This window comes from Episyrphus balteatus, chromosome 1 (genome assembly GCF_945859705.1).
Source record: "Episyrphus balteatus chromosome 1, idEpiBalt1.1, whole genome shotgun sequence".
NCBI classification, from domain to species: Eukaryota; Metazoa; Arthropoda; class Insecta; order Diptera; family Syrphidae; genus Episyrphus; species Episyrphus balteatus.
The window spans coordinates 140,683,241-140,699,120 of record NC_079134.1 but is presented as its reverse complement, the minus strand read 5'-3'; the positions used below and the strand labels follow the sequence as shown (position 1 = coordinate 140,699,120).

Sequence of the window (15,880 nt, the reverse complement as noted above, 5' to 3'; positions counted from 1 at the left end):
ACGCATGCTGATAACATATTTAATATATCACACATAACGGTAGGTGCTCTATAAGTTACACAATCTTAAATTGAAAAAATTGAAAAAATTGAAAAAAAAACTCAAAACAACGGTGGAGATCTGTTGGCGATGACCAGCTACCAGTGTAGGAAGTACCGTAATCTCAGTCTGGAAATTTGACATGGTTGACTTTAAAAAATTCTAACTTCTCTTGTAGACATCTTTGAAACAAGATTTATGCATCATTATACATGGTGAAACAATAAGCTTTCACATGGTATAAACTTTTTTATAGGTTGTCAAACAAAAAAAATTGAATTAATAGCATGAGAACATGTTTTTTTTTGCTTTTTTTGATGAAATTTCATCGAGTTCAAAAAATTCTAGCTCTTTTTGTAGATGTCTCATAGACCTGATCGATATATATATTTTGAGCTTAGGTTGTCATATAAAAAACATGGATTTGAAGGTGATAGAGTAAAAATAGGTAGATTTTTTCTATTTTTTTTTTTTTGCAAGAAAAATGATTTTTTAAGGTTTCACTTCTACCACGTGTGAATTGCACACATGATTTTTTTTAACTTGGGAGGGAGTAAATTCTGTAACATATCCCAAAAAGCCATTGATTCGTTATGTTGACCTTCATTTTGCGACAAAAAATATCCTTCCACTCAATTTTTACTTTAAAATAAATTAAATGTTTGTATTAAGTTTGGGGAACGAATTTTTTAAAACTTATCGAAGGTTTATTCGATTTTTTATTTTGAATTAAAAAAGCAAACAAAAAATGCATATTACACAAATTATTCTATAGCTGTTATTTATTTAATAATCATTTTTAGCAAAAAAACAAAACCGACTTCCATGGTTTTTATAGTTTTTAAAATAGTTCCTATGGCTAAAAGTGGACGAAATTGAAATAAGACCACACTGCAGCCACCAGCTTTCCAATACAAAAAGAATTATCAAAATTGGTTCACTCAGTCCAAAGTTATGCGGTAACAAACATAAAAAAAAAAAAAAAAAAAAAAATACAGACGAATTGAATACCTCCTCCTTTTTGGAAGTCGGTAAAAAAAGATATGGCACAAGAACTTTTAGATATATTTTTATTACAATTCTGGACCTAAAACTGACTATCTTCTTTACGACGACTTCATGAATTTCTTTTAGAAATGATCCTCTTTTTTGATTTTATTTAATTACATTTTTTTTAGAACTGATCCTCTTTTTTGATTTTATTTAATTACATTTTTTTTGTATTGCAAAAAATGTTACACATACACCACAGTGAACATTTTGAACTTTAAAAAGTCTATATGAATTACAATTTTGTATATGTATTCCTAGATGGATAAAAATGTAAGACATTTTAAAATATTTTTATAAGCTCACAATACATATATTTGTTGACACTTGTAAATGTAAATTTTTCTTAAATTTTAAATACCTGACAATAATATCCTTTTAATCAAAACAAAATACCTGCCAGTACATTATGAAAGAATTTTTTTTAAACAATTAACGTGATGAACAAAACGTGCAAACAAAAATACTAGATATTTTGAAATGCATGTATTCAAATTTGATGGGACCTAACCATTGAAGTCGAATTTGAAAAATTTTATTGAAGTTCAAATACAAAATTTACCGACTAAAAACTAAGACCAAAGCAAATTTTTTTAAAAGGAACCAGTACCATAATAATCTAGCCGATACTGAGTTCAATTCAAACACGACTCTCTTATCAATTAAATAAATCTCAACTGAACCTGAAAAGATTCTAACACTTTGATTGATCACCAACTTGAGAGAACATCTTAAACTAGTTATCAAGCTAGGTAAGGTAGGCATGTTGTTGATGTTATGCATAGAGGTATTAATTACTTCACATCAGATCAATTATCTAAAGATCACTCGCTGGCGTCTGCGGTATAATCTAAGTTCATTTAAATACCTACAGTTTTTCTTTATAGCACTCTATAATGAATGCTCAAATACATAACAAAATAATTAATTGCTGTAAGAAATCAGTGTTTTTTTTTAATAAATATAACTTGAAGATGTTTCCCGGTTCAGGTTAGTTTTCTGCGCAAAGTTCTGACAAAACGTTCTCATTCTTTTCGGTTGGTTGCAATTTTTTGTGTCTTTGTTAATTTTAAACAGTTTGCAACTTTAAACAGGTGTCAAATCTACCACCAATCTGTCAGATGAAAAAAACTCGTCTTAAATATCAAAAATCCCACACAAACTAGTTCAAAAGTGCAATTTGTTTTTTGTAAGTCAATCTGTTTGAATTCATGTTTATCTTTTTGTTTACGACTTGTTAGCTTGATTTTAAACACATGATAATTTTTAAATAGATCGTTTAACTGTATAAACATTTGATGTGGCAGAGTGAATATTTAAATATTTAGCACGTGACTTAATGTGAAATTTATTTATAAAATTATCATATAGAAAGATTAATCATAATCAAAGTTCTGGTGTACCTATTTTTTTTTCTATTTTTTTCTATGAATATTTGAATTGCTTAGTGATTTTAGATTAAATTAATTCAGTGAATAAATTACTGTAATTGTTTTCCTTTCTAGTAATGAACAATGAGAGTCCTTTTTATAGTTTGTATCATCGTTGGAACAAATAGTTTGTTGTTTGCGAATGGAAAACAATACATGCGCTGTGAACTTTGCAAGGAACTCATTCAAAAATATAATTTTGATAAAACTTTTCTCTCTAATTGTAAGTATTTAAAACTTATGAGTCTTATATGAGTTGTATTCTGTTGAATAAAACTATATGATATCAATCAGATTGATAAATTGATCTTTATACACGAAACAAATTTACTGACAATTCCTACAAAAAAATATTACGTATACGCCAAAGTGAACAAAATCAAATTCAAAATATGTATATTAAGAATTGTTGCCTCGATCGGACTTGAAGTTCTAAATCCTATTAGTCTTAATCAAAGGAAAAATCTTAACTAACCTAAAGTCGTAGAAATTGTTTGCTAATAAGTTAAGTTTTTTTGTTTTATTAAGTGACCGCACTTTAAAATTAAATTCAATGTTTGTTTTGTTTGTTAAGGGATTTGTATGATTGAACACGAGAGCGGAAGGGATACTACAAAAGTCAGCAGGAAACCTAATGGAAGTGCAAGCTATGGTATCTTTCAGGTAGACAAAAATTTTATTTTTATTATTCTTTTATTTTTACATACAAATATTTTTTTTTTTTCAAGATAAACAGTAAGGGATGGTGTACAATAGGACGTAAGGGAGGCATTTGCAATACAAAGTGTGAAGGTTAGTACAAATATTTTTACAATTGTTCTTCTCTAAAAAAAAATATTTTTGTTTCAGATTTTTTGAACGATAACATAACCGATGATGTTGCATGTGCAAAGAAAATTTACGCTCGGGAAGGATTTCAACATTGGAGTGGTTGGGTTAGAAATTGTAAGAAACCAGAAAATTTAATAAATCTAAGTGTGATTTGTGGCATTGATGATCTATAAATAAAATGACAAATTCGATAGAAACAAGAAACTGTTTGAGTACAGAAAGTATATGAATGTTAAAAATTTATTGCAAATTTTTACATAAATAAATGTAAAAACAATTAGTTTTATATTTTTTTTATAATTTTCCTACACACTTTTTTGCATTAAGTAAGTTAAACAAATATAAGATTAAGATTAAATACATTTACTATTGGAATTAAAAAAAAAATTAAGTTAAAAAAAACACTACTTTATTAAGTGTTAAATTTTGACATATTTTTTTTAAGTTAACTGGATTTGATTGTAATTTTTAAAAATTCGGTGAAAATAACGAACGCATTGTAAACGGCAAACTTTTTTCATACGACCAAGACTTTGAAGAGTACAAATTATTATTTTAAATTTTTTTTTTAATTTCCCTGTCTCTCATGATGTTCGTAAATAAAAATACGTTCTAAAAATACAGTAATATAACATGAGCCCTTTTGGTCGTTAAGTGTGTGGATCAGAATCAAAACCCATTATATCCACTTTTCAAAAAAAATACGTGGGCCAAATTTGAATCCCAAATTGTATTTTATGGCTAAGATATCAGACCACAAAATATGTAGAAAATAGCAAAATCCATACATTTTTTGATTTTCTAATTTTGTTTTTCTCGATTTACTCGAAATCTCTGAAAGTGGATAAAATGGGTTTTGATTCTAATCCACACAAGTATGGAATGTGTTTAACTTTGACATCTTTTTCAATTTTTTTTAAGAATTTATAAAACTTTGCAAACTTTCTCAAATTCTTACCTGTTTGTCTGTCTCTAATCTACCTCGAGCAGTTTTTTTAAAACTTGGTAATTAACAGTTTTGGCTATTTTTTTTAGATTTTGATTGAAATAATGTGTGTTATTTTGAAATAATGTGGTACTCATGAGACAAAACAAAAATATATTTTGAAACGCTATTAACAGGAACTTCCAGGTTTCTTTTTTAATTCCGAATTTCGTTGAAACGATTTAGCCAAATTCAATGCAATTTGTATACTGGAAAGTAAAAGTAATCGAAATATTAGAAATTTACAAAATTTTCAAAAAAAATATTTTGGAAACCATTTGCAAAATTGATAGGGTTGATGATTTTTTTTTGAAATTTTGTTTTTAAGTGTTAATGAATATAAAATGGCATACCAAATTTTTTTTGAAAAATGTTTGACAATTTTTGTATGCCTATAAAAATTGTATTTTTGGGTTTCGGTTTTCGAAAACAGTATTCTTCTTATAGTCAAAATCATTTAAAACGATGTTTATGTTAAATACAGCTTTTTCGTATCATTTTTTAAAATAAAATCATTCAAATTTAAAAAAAAAAGTATCCACTAATTTTTTATATTAAAAGATTCTTTGCAAAACAAAAAAATTCTTTCTTGTGTAATTTTTTGTTTGTTTTGCGTTTAAATGCTAGAATCCCCAATGTGTATCTTAGGTATATCTTAGAACTTCAAACTGCAATAACATATGCCGATAAACTAAGGTAGTTAAAATCTATAGAAGTTGAAACAAAATTCCAAAATTGGCAATAATCTTCAGAACTATAAATTTTACACGAAAAAAATATTTTTTAAAAAATATTTAACAAGTACCTAAAATATCCTCTTCAATATCATTAAAAACAAAATTGATGGTTATGGTTACTCAGTGCCGGTTTAAGCACTACCGGCGCCCCTGGGCAAGATTGCAAGTGGCGCCTCTCAACAAAAAAAAAAAAAATGTCTTACCTCTCATATACCTACTTGTTAATGCATTTATGTAACAAAGTGAAGTTTATTAAAGTACATTAGCTTAACTTTAAAACAAAAATTTTAAATTCATGTTATTTAGGCTCAATTGACAAGTTTACCTTTATATTTGACTTTTTTTGACATTTGAAGAGTAGTTCCAGTAGGTACAGTTAGTTTTATTTGAACAATATTTGTGCCCTTAATTATGAAAGTGGACTAAGTCACTCCCAAAAATGGCATCAAATCTAGCCTAAAAATAATTGTTATTTAAGGGGTAAAGTTTATTTGAAAGCAAAATCCCAGTAAATAAACTTCTTTATTGCTCCTCTATTGATTTCATAAAAGAAATATAATTAAATCGTTATAAGAAAATTATTATATAAGTTTTTCTTCAAACAATGCAAAAAGTGACTTAGTCCACTTTCATAATCATGGGCACATTTATTCAAAAACTTTTTCAACTACATTTATGTCGTTTTCGATTGGAATCACTCAATGATTCACTCATTCTGAAATCCAATAAAAAAATTTGAATCGTTTCCAACCAATTCTGATATTTAAGAGTGCTTACGTTGCACCTATTTGCAATTATTTAAATCTTCACTTATGTAGTCTTTTAAAGTACAATATTTTACAAATAACCCATTTCGTGAATAGGTACATATTAATTTTGTTTTGACACATAAATATGACTGTCCAGCTGAGAGCTGATTGATATTCTTTTCGGTACAATTCTTTACTCATTATTATTACAGTCTAGATATTCTCCATAAACTATTTTGTCTCGTCGGTCTATTCTTTTCCATATCCGGAAAAAATAAAGAAACACACTCCATCTCCATATGACCAGCTATGATTTAGTGATTTATACATAAGGGCGCCTTTGCAAAAATTAAATTAGAGGAATATTAGGATTGCTCTAGTCTTTTAAAAAAAATTGGAGCGCCTTGTTGTTCAAAGATGAACGAAGTTTTTGGACACCATTGTCCTTCCGGAAGCCAAAAAAATGAACCCAAAATTTTGGGGCGCCTTTATTCTTCAAAAAGCTTAGGATAAAAAATTAAGAGCGGCTTTGAAAAAGTAAAATAGAAAAAAATTGGGGCGCCTTTGTGAAAGTAAAAACAAATAAAACATCGATTGGAAAGACTTCGTTATTTATATAGACTTTTGTAAAAGTTCGGGCCGCCTTCGGCGCCCCTCAATTCTTGCGCCCCTGGGCGACGGCCCAGGCTGCTCCCCTCTTAAACCGGCCCTGTGGTTACTCTTAACTGGATAAAGATTTTTTGGTTTCTAAAAAATGGGTTTGAAAAAAAAAGTTGTTTATTCATATACAAAATTGCTTTTTAGGTCTGTTCAAAATGTAATTCATTTTTAAATATTACGTATTGCCCCTTACGTACGGTGAAGTTCCTGTTCGAATTTGAATCATTACGATTTCACACGTAGACACTTCATATTGAACTTTCAATTATGTCTTAAATTGTTTTTTACTTTATAGTTTCTTTATTTAATTTTTATTTCTTCTTAAAAAGGTATTTTTTTTTGTCCACTTATACCTAAGGCATTTTTAATTTATTTTAAATTTGATATTCCTAATATCGGCGTTTTTTATTGCTTTAAAAATGTATTTCTTATTCCATTATTAGTAGTATTCGTGCCAAAATGGTAAGTCTGATAGATTATCATGTCAGATGTTCAAATAAAGCCTAATGTTTTTCCTCAACTTAAAACTTAAAGTCAATTTTTCTGTTTCATTTTTTTCACAAATTGGTTGACAAAATAACAGACAGCCTTAGTCTTAAGAGCATAGAATGAGTTTTATTGTGAATTCAAAAATAATTATGTTCTTATTTTTTGTTTTGCAAAATAAAGGCTACTGATGAACGTCTCTGAATCTGATTTTTTACTTCAGTACTTCTCTCACATTATAATATATCATATTTTTTACTAATTCAAAATCTCTAACTTTAATTTTTACCAAGAATTTGTTACGCGCGACTCAGTTTGTAATTTACCTTTTTGAACTCTTATCAATAAATTAAACGAATAGATTGCAATTTACAAATTTCTGTATGTTAAACATCTCATAATGCATATAAGTCATTTCATATACCTAGTATCATGGCCTTCAACTTAATTTCTATTTCTGTTTCTATTCTTCGCAATAAAACTCCAACGCAATTTATTCAATCTTAAAATTCTGGGAAATTTCTTGTTTCGGTTAAAGCTCATTTTTAAATCTTAACTCACAATCAGCCAATCAAATAAATGCAAATTAAAAAAAAGGTATTTTTTTTTTGTATTTAAATCTCAAAATACATTGTGCCACTCAAATATGGTTGCCAACGTTTTTTTTTCACTATTACAAAAAAAAATATTTTCTTTCAAAGTTTTTCACAAATTCTCGTATTTTTATTTACAAACAAATAAAGTTATTTTAAAAGAAATCTTTAATCATGTTAAGGATTTGATTAAATTTTTTAAAGATTTTAGTGAACTCATTCAGAAAATGATAATGCTAAATAAATTTTTCAAAATATAAATTTTCTTATAACGAAAATGGGATTTTGATGTCAAATTTCTCTATGCAATAATCTTTTAAAAATAAAAATAAATTGCTTTGAAAAAAAAAAAAAAACAAAGATGGTAACACTACCATATCAATATATTGTTAAAATTTTCTTTATCGATTGCTTGTTACTCGTTAAATTTTGCAAAAACAACAACATTAACAATCTCTACGTGAAAGAGAACATCTTTGTTTATCTCAACGAATTCTTATCAAAATAATTAACTCTTTTTTTTATTGTTTAACAAAAACAATATTTTGTATAAGATAGAGAAACCCTAGTTGAATTTTGTTTTACTTATTATTCATTATTCACGGCTTGCAAACAAAATAAAAAAAAAACAATCCACCACAACCTGAAATTGTGTTTTTTTTTTTTAATATAAACAAAAGTCTCTGGTAGTCCCCATATCCCCACTTATAAATTTAGTAACTTGAGAGCTGTGGTCTCTCCATATGCTCACCACGCTGGCTGCTGCTGCCGGGCGCTATATTACTGCTGTCAACAAACAAAAAAAACAGTGAGACTTTTTTAATTGACGTGATAGCTCTAGTCTATGATAGTTTTAGTGGTTCACAATCAAAGGTAAGCCACAGCGTGAGTATCAAAATTATAACTATAAATAATTTTTTTTTTAAAGGCAAATATCAAAGTTTAAGAATAAATTAAAACTACAACTTTTTTTTAACGCAGAAACAAAGTTTGAAAGCAGTTTAAAGATATCATCGAAGCGAAGTTGGTTAAACTAATAGACAACGCGCGCAGATTTTTCAAGTGAGTTATTGTAAGTAAAAAATACTGTTTTTTCTAACGTACCTACTATAAAATATATTTCGATAATATTGTGACCTTTAAGCTTCAATACTTACTCAGATAAAAATTAGTTATTTTAAATTTTCACTCTCTTTCGTATGTTTACGTTGACTTATTGCACTTGAACGAAGTAGACAAGGCAAGGCAGTCAGCTGTTTGGATTTAATTTACATTGGTTAAGTGAATTTAATGAGATGACACTACAATGTTTTTGTACACTGCGGTTCACATAGATTAGATCCATATTACATACATATGTGCTAAAATTGTTTCTTATAACTTTTATTGAAAACAAAAATAAATTTACAATTCATAAATTTGTCAAAGTTTGTATTATGGTCTATCTGATAGTATGTATGTAGATTGTAGACGTAGAGAAAGACAGTGGGTGAAACCCCCATAGTTCTCTCTTGATTCTCAACCATTGCTGTCAACGTCGTCGTATTCATCTCATAAGCTTTATTATATTATCTCAAAACCTTACCAAATTTTGTTGTTTCCTAAAATAGACTGAGATCAAGTTTTTTGGTGAAATTCATACAATGATGGTAACACGATCAAGCCAGATCAACAATTCGTCTTCCGAAGTTTGCAACAGCGCGTATGCTGGAAACCAGTTCTCGGGCGACGAATTGTACCTAACCTATTTCTCAAAATTCACTTTTGTTTAACTTAAATTCAAAGTCAAATCTCCTCACTGACTAGAACAGCTTTAACCTACAGGGAGAAAAAAAGGGCACCTTACCTAAAATAAAATGATGAGCACATTAAATTTCACCACCCTAAAATAAGGTGTTATCCGCTTAAAATAAGATGATTTCACCTTAACTCAGTTAAATTTAATGTGAGCTTCATCTTATTTTAATGTGAATGTACATATAAAAAAAAAAATACAAATTTTAAAATAATAGTCACACTTTAGCTTAAGTTGCAGTTTATCATGCTTATTTCCAACAGTGAGGTAGCACGATGGTAAGGCACTCGCCTAGTGACCCAACAGTTGTAGGTTCGATCCCTAGTAGCTGCCAGTTCTTTGTTTTACCGACTTCCAAAAAGTAGGAGGTATTCAATTCGTCTGTATTTTTTTTTTATGTTTGTTACCTCATAACTTTGGACTGAGTGAACCAATTTTGATAATTCTTTTTGTATTGCTGGTTCCTGCAGTGGGGTCTCATTTCAATTTCGTTCGGTTATAGCCATAGAAACTATTAGAAAAACCATAAAACCCCGTTTTGATCCATGGAAGTCGCTTTTGTTTTTTGATAAAAATGATTATTTAATTAGCGCATTTAAGTAATTAATGTGATTTGTCACCTTAATTTAATGTACAAGTCATCTTAGCAAAAAAACCATGCAGAAATCCACTTAGTTTAAGCTGCGATCCGTTTAATTTTATGTGATCTTTTTTCTCCGTGTATAAAAAAAAATAAAAATATTGAAAAAAAAATATTCGATTCCGACTAAGATGACCCAATTTGAAAATCAAGATTTTGGAAACCATCAGGCGCACAGAGATGGACTTAGACTTTAATAAGATAACAAATCATCAACATAATGGGAAAAATGAAAAACTGACCTATACATATATTTTGGTTCTGGCAGTCTTGTATTATATTTTAATCTTAAAAAATAACGTTTTGATTTTTTTTGAAAGCGAATGTGCAAAATTTTTACTGACCTCTTAATTAAAATAAGATGTAAAAATTTCATATTAAAAACAAATTTTAAAGTAGAAGTTTTTATGGACATGATCCTAAACTTTGAGGAAAATTTTACTGCTAAAATGTGGACAGCCATAAACAAAAAAAGGAAAAAAGAAAAAAGTACGGCGATCGCTTTTCCTCGACAAAATCATTTTTTTTTTAAATTTTTTTTTCAATCTCCATCTGTACACATTTCCACTGCTAAAACGACCAGAACGATTTTCTTCAAATTTGGTAGAGATGATTTTTGTGGAATTTTGAATGTTGTTGTTGTAGAAAGTGCTGCAATTCTCTCGAAAAGGGCTCTTACGATTTTAATAAAACTTTGTACACGTAATATTCAAAATTGAATCTATTTTCAGAAAACAAAAAATACGGCGATTAATTCGTTTCGGCTCAACTATTAACGAGTTGGTTCGTACGTAATTAAGTAAAAAATCAAAAGTGTTTGAAAATTAACAGACATTTATGTTTTTGTACTTAGGTCTAAAAAGGAAGGGCCGATTTTGTTGCACCTGCGATAGCACTTTGGACTCTTCCTAGCGACTATTTACTTATTTAATTAAAATTTTATAGCTAAATCAAAAATAAACAGGTTTAAATGTACCTTTTTAAGTTATAGTTTAATTAAAATATCTTTGTATTTGTTTGTAAATAAGCTCCGAATGCGTATAAATGTTGCACCCGCGATAATGGAATCGCCCTTATTTAAAATGCTGTGTGCATTCATCTCCTTATCGACTTTCTTGCAACATTAATTAATAAAATCGTGATTTCGATAGAGCCTAGTAGCGAATTCTTTTTACAACAGCTTCCACCACCGAAAACTTGTTTCGCTAACAATAACCAATCAACATCATTGTAAGAGTGTTGTTAGAACACAAACAAAAGTGAAAAAATGTTATTGAAATTCAATACAATTTTGTATGCTCGTCAATTGTTTAATGAAAATAATTATAGTGACTGCTAACACTTATGAAAATCGAGTTCGGTGAAAATCGCTTAAAAATGCACTATAGACTTTGGGGTTGCACCGAAGAAAGCAAGTTCTCATCCAATTTATAAACTAACAAAAATTAAGAATACACATTTATTTTTCTAAAGGTAACTAGCCACTTATAAACTTTTTGTAATAATAAATTTAAATTAGTCCAAATAAATGCACTGCAGTGTAGAGTCCAAAATTAAAACAAGTACCTAGATAATTTTTAGAATATGAATCATTTCCTGATGGCGTACTTTTTATCGCTTATCAAAATGATTACAATTTACCTACAAAAACAATGCTATATAATTAATTTTATTTGCAAATTATGAGATATCGTTGTATAATGGAAACTGTGTAGTGTGTATGCATATATACATTACCTAATGAAAGTAATCATCAATTTTTTTATTTAAATTTTATTTATTCATTCTCGACTCTCTCGATGTAATGGTACTTTAAATAAAGTGTGGTATGTTGTTTTTATTTTTTAATATATTTGATTGAATTTCATTTATAAATCAATTAAATTTGTTGATTTAAGTTCCACTTAAAACACAAAAAAAAAATTTTAAAACTTTTCTGATAGTGAATAGTTTTATAAAACGATCAAACTACACAAAAAAACTTACAGTTTAGATCTAGAGTGAAAGTGAGACGAAAGAGTTTTTTAACTTTTTTTTTATTTTTTAAAATCAATTTTTCAAAAATTCCATTTTTGTTCCTTTTGTATTGAAAAAAATGACATTTTTGTTTATCAAAAAAATTAACTAACACAGGTTTAAAGTAAAGATTAACTATCTATTATTATTATTATTTTTCAGAAAAAACAACATGAAAGTCTTCAACCTCGCAGTTTTAGTATTCCTTGCCTTCTGTGCAACTTTTTCTAATGCAAAACAATATATGCGATGTGAATTGGTAAAGGAGTTAGTTCAAAAGTACAAATTTGATAGAAGCCTTTTGTCAAACTGTGAGTTGCTTAAAAAAAAACTACTGAACCGATTTTTATAAAATTTTATTTTTATTTAAGGGGTATGTATGATTGAGCACGAAAGTGATAGAGATACTTCGAAAGTAACTAAAAACGCAAATGGCAGCAGTCGATATGGACTTTTCCAGGTATGAATTCTAGTTTGATTATTGTTTTGCAATCAAAAAAACTTTAAAAAAAAATTGCACTGAATGTTACAAATTCAAAAACCTTTAAAAACTTTAAATTCTGATCAAAAAAATTCAATGTTATTATCTGTTTTTTCCTTAATTTAGATAAGCAGCAAAGAATGGTGCAAAGAAGGACGAAAGGGTGGATTGTGTAATGCACGTTGTGAAGGTTTGTCAATCCTTATTATAATAATCGAGCTGCTCTATGATAACACTTTGTTTTTTTTTTTTTTATTTAAATTTTATAGATTTCCTTGATAACATGATTGCTGACGATGCTGAGTGTGCGAAAAAAGTTCAAAGTCGAGATGGATTTAAACATTGGTCGGGTTGGAACTCCGTTTGTCGTACACAAAGCAATTTACCGAATTTAAATTTAGCTTGTAGACTAAATGATATTCGCAAATAATTTTACATAATTTCACTCAAAAAATTTGTGATTATAATAAGAGGCGATAAAAAAAATTAAAAATATTTTTTATCAAATCATCAGAAAAAAAATCAGTTTTTTACTTGCTATTGCGGGTAGGTACTAAGAAACACTTTGAGGACTCGAAAATCGAACACGAAGTTCAATGAAGCGATGATAGAGATTTCGAAAAAACTGGTTCTCGCTATTCTGTCTGTCTGTTTCTTGAGCTGCAGTCTAACCCCCACAATTATTAGCGTATCTGCCTTATGACGAAAATGGAAAAGGTTGTATTTTTTTAATAACGGCTCTAACGTTTTTGATTTAAAAAAAAGTGTACTGTTCAAATAAAATAAATATTTTAAGCAAGTAAACGAGACTCTTTTCTGAAATCTCCTAGAATGCGTCATTGAACACAAATGAGAACATTTTGTCACAGAAAAAAATTTATTGAGGGGTCTGGCCACGATGGTTTTAATTTTTTTTTTAAATAAAATTCCTGAAACGCTGTTTTTTTTTATAAAATAACTTAAACATAATTATTTTTATCAAAAAATAAAACTGACTTCCATGGATCAAAACTGGGCTTTATTGTTTCTCTAATAGTTTCTATGGCCAGAACTGGAACTGGACCACACTGCACCAGCTTTCAAATACAAAAAAAAAATTATTAAAACTGGTTCACTCAGTCCAAAGTTATGAGGTAACAAACGTAAAAAAAATACAGACGAATTGAATACCTCCTCCTTTCTGGAAGTTGGTAAAAATAAGACCTCTTGCGTATGAAAACACTTTAAATTACCGAAGTTGCTTGCATTTTTTGACAGGATGCACATAGGGGGTATTTCAAAATTCAAAATTATTTGTTCGTATTTTCAATGAAAAAGGTTCTCAAGAAGTGTAATTACATAAATACAAAAAATTATTTAAAATATTTTACAATTTTTGTAATTTGTATTTTAATATAAAAAGTTACACATACACCCCAGTGACCTACAGTTAAGATGCAAACATAATAGTTAAATCAAATTTATAGCTGACTTAACAATTACACCATTAAATTAATGTCAAAACTTTGCATATGCGATCCGAAGATTTCGAAGCCATTAAATATCGCAAGCGAAAATGGGTATTTATTACCCACTAACCCATGCAGAAAACCAATCATGAAACAAAATGGCGGAAGTTGGCGGTACTTTTTACTTTCTTACCTGTTAGGAGAGAATCCTGCGAAAATTATGCAGTACTTAGTTTTTAGGTACCAAGGGCTGCTATATTACTTTTTTGTTAATTTTTCTCCTCCCACCTTAAATGATCAAAATTAAAAAAAGAAACTTGCTTACTTAAAAAAAATGCTAAATACCTCTATATTATTTAAAAAAACTGGAATTCCATCTTATAAAATCAAATGGTTGCCTATTTATCTATGACATAACGGTAAAATTTTCATGTTAAGCTTCATTTTTTATTTAAGACTTTTGATCAGCTTTTCAGTATAAATACCCCTATGTGGGATTGCGGGCTGTCGACTTTCTTTGTTTTGTTACTCGAGATTCCGGAAATCATACTACGCATTACTTTAACATTTAACCGAATATTTATAGATACATTTTCGACAATTTGTCGTTTCGTTAATATTTTAATTATTTTCAAATAAAATTTTACAATTTTATTCTTCTTTCTTGTTTTGATATTGAGTTAAAAAATATTCCCGCCCATAATTTAGAATTTTTCAACTACGCGGAAGAAAAAAAGACCACCTAAAAAAAGCAGATTCTGTATTAAATTAAGCGGATTTGTGTATGGTTCTGACTTCAGATTCGAGCTCAGCGCACAATAATCATTTTTAGCAAAAAAACAAAACCGACTTCCATGGATCAAAACTGGGTTTTTTTGTTTTTAAAATAGTTCCTATGGCTAAAAGTGAACGAAATTGAAATGGGACCACACTGCAGCCACCAGCTTTCCAATACAAAAAGAATTATCAAAATTGATTCACTCAGTCCAAAGTTATGCGGTAACAAACATAAAAAAAAAAAAAAAAAAAAAAAAAAAAAAATACAGACGAATTGAATACCTCCTCCTTTTTGGAAGTCGGTAAAAAACCATTAGAAAAATATACTGTCATTTCTATAAAAAAAAACTTTTTGACTAGTGAAATCGAACGGGGCAGAACAAATCGAATGCCTTGTTCGATTTCACTATTCAAAAAGTTTTTTTTATAGAAATCAAAGTATATTTTTCTAATGGTTTTTTGTGCGCTGAGCTCGAATCTGATGCCAAAAATTAGAAAAATAGTGTTTTAGACGTTCAAAATTCAATATCTCAAAAACTTTGCACGTTAGAGCTATTCTAGTACTTGATTCAAATTAAAAAGGTCAATGACCATTAGAAAAGTATAATTTGGTTTCTATGGAAAATTATTTCTCGCCAATATTACTGTCATTTACGGAAAAATCAATCTTAAAAATCGTTTTTTTATTTCAATTTTTCTCAATACTTTCTAAAACAAAAGTATAGTTTTTCCACACAATCTTTAAAAAACAGTTTTAAGCTAAATAATTGCATTCCAAACTTTTCAAAAATCAAAAATTTTGTCGGTAACTTTTTTGATTGAAAAATAAGCTATTTTTTCAAATTAAATTCGTCAAAAATCCAAAAATTAACTTTTTGTTCAATAAACATTTTTAATAGATAGAAAACATAACAAAGTAATTTTTAACGAAATTTTGTTAAAATCCAACTATTTTTGTAAAAGATAAAAATAAAAAATTGAAAAATCGTATTTTTTGCATTTTTTTCAATATTTTTGAGGTTATAGAAAAAAATTGTTTGAGTAAAAGTTGTAGACATTTGTTCTACCTACAACTTTTGCATTTGACTTTTTTCGATAGGACGTCTAATTTTGACAGAAATCGTAAAAAACCAAAATTTTTGACACCCACCCCACTTTTTCGC

At 28.4% G+C, this 15,880-nt stretch overlaps 3 protein-coding genes across 5 annotated transcripts in view; 2 read left to right on the top strand and 1 right to left on the bottom strand.

The window, feature by feature from the left end:
• LOC129907171 (uncharacterized) overlaps nucleotides 1–15,880 on the bottom strand; it is an 87,663-nt gene that overhangs the window by 18,530 nt on the left and 53,253 nt on the right. The gene's annotated exons all lie outside the window — the stretch shown is intronic.
• On the top strand, nucleotides 1,753–3,554 carry LOC129907197 (lysozyme-like). 3 transcript variants are annotated; one of them, XM_055983294.1, is made up of 6 exons: nucleotides 1,997–2,126; nucleotides 2,184–2,278; nucleotides 2,595–2,742; nucleotides 3,094–3,182; nucleotides 3,248–3,311; nucleotides 3,369–3,554. In XM_055983294.1, the coding sequence occupies exons 3-6, from the start codon at nucleotides 2,604–2,606 to the stop codon at nucleotides 3,521–3,523; spliced, it is 447 nt and encodes a 148-aa protein (XP_055839269.1). In that variant the 5' UTR covers nucleotides 1,997–2,126; nucleotides 2,184–2,278; nucleotides 2,595–2,603; the 3' UTR covers nucleotides 3,524–3,554. The 3 variants fall into 3 exon arrangements, with proteins under 3 accessions (XP_055839271.1, XP_055839269.1, XP_055839270.1); XM_055983295.1 differs by having other exon boundaries at nucleotides 2,061–2,079; XM_055983296.1 differs by lacking the exons at nucleotides 1,997–2,126; nucleotides 2,184–2,278 and adding an exon at nucleotides 1,753–1,841.
• Nucleotides 12,174–13,014, top strand: LOC129907196 (lysozyme-like). The gene is made up of 4 exons (XM_055983293.1): nucleotides 12,174–12,322; nucleotides 12,383–12,471; nucleotides 12,619–12,682; nucleotides 12,762–13,014. The coding sequence occupies exons 1-4, from the start codon at nucleotides 12,184–12,186 to the stop codon at nucleotides 12,920–12,922; spliced, it is 453 nt and encodes a 150-aa protein (XP_055839268.1). The 5' UTR covers nucleotides 12,174–12,183; the 3' UTR covers nucleotides 12,923–13,014.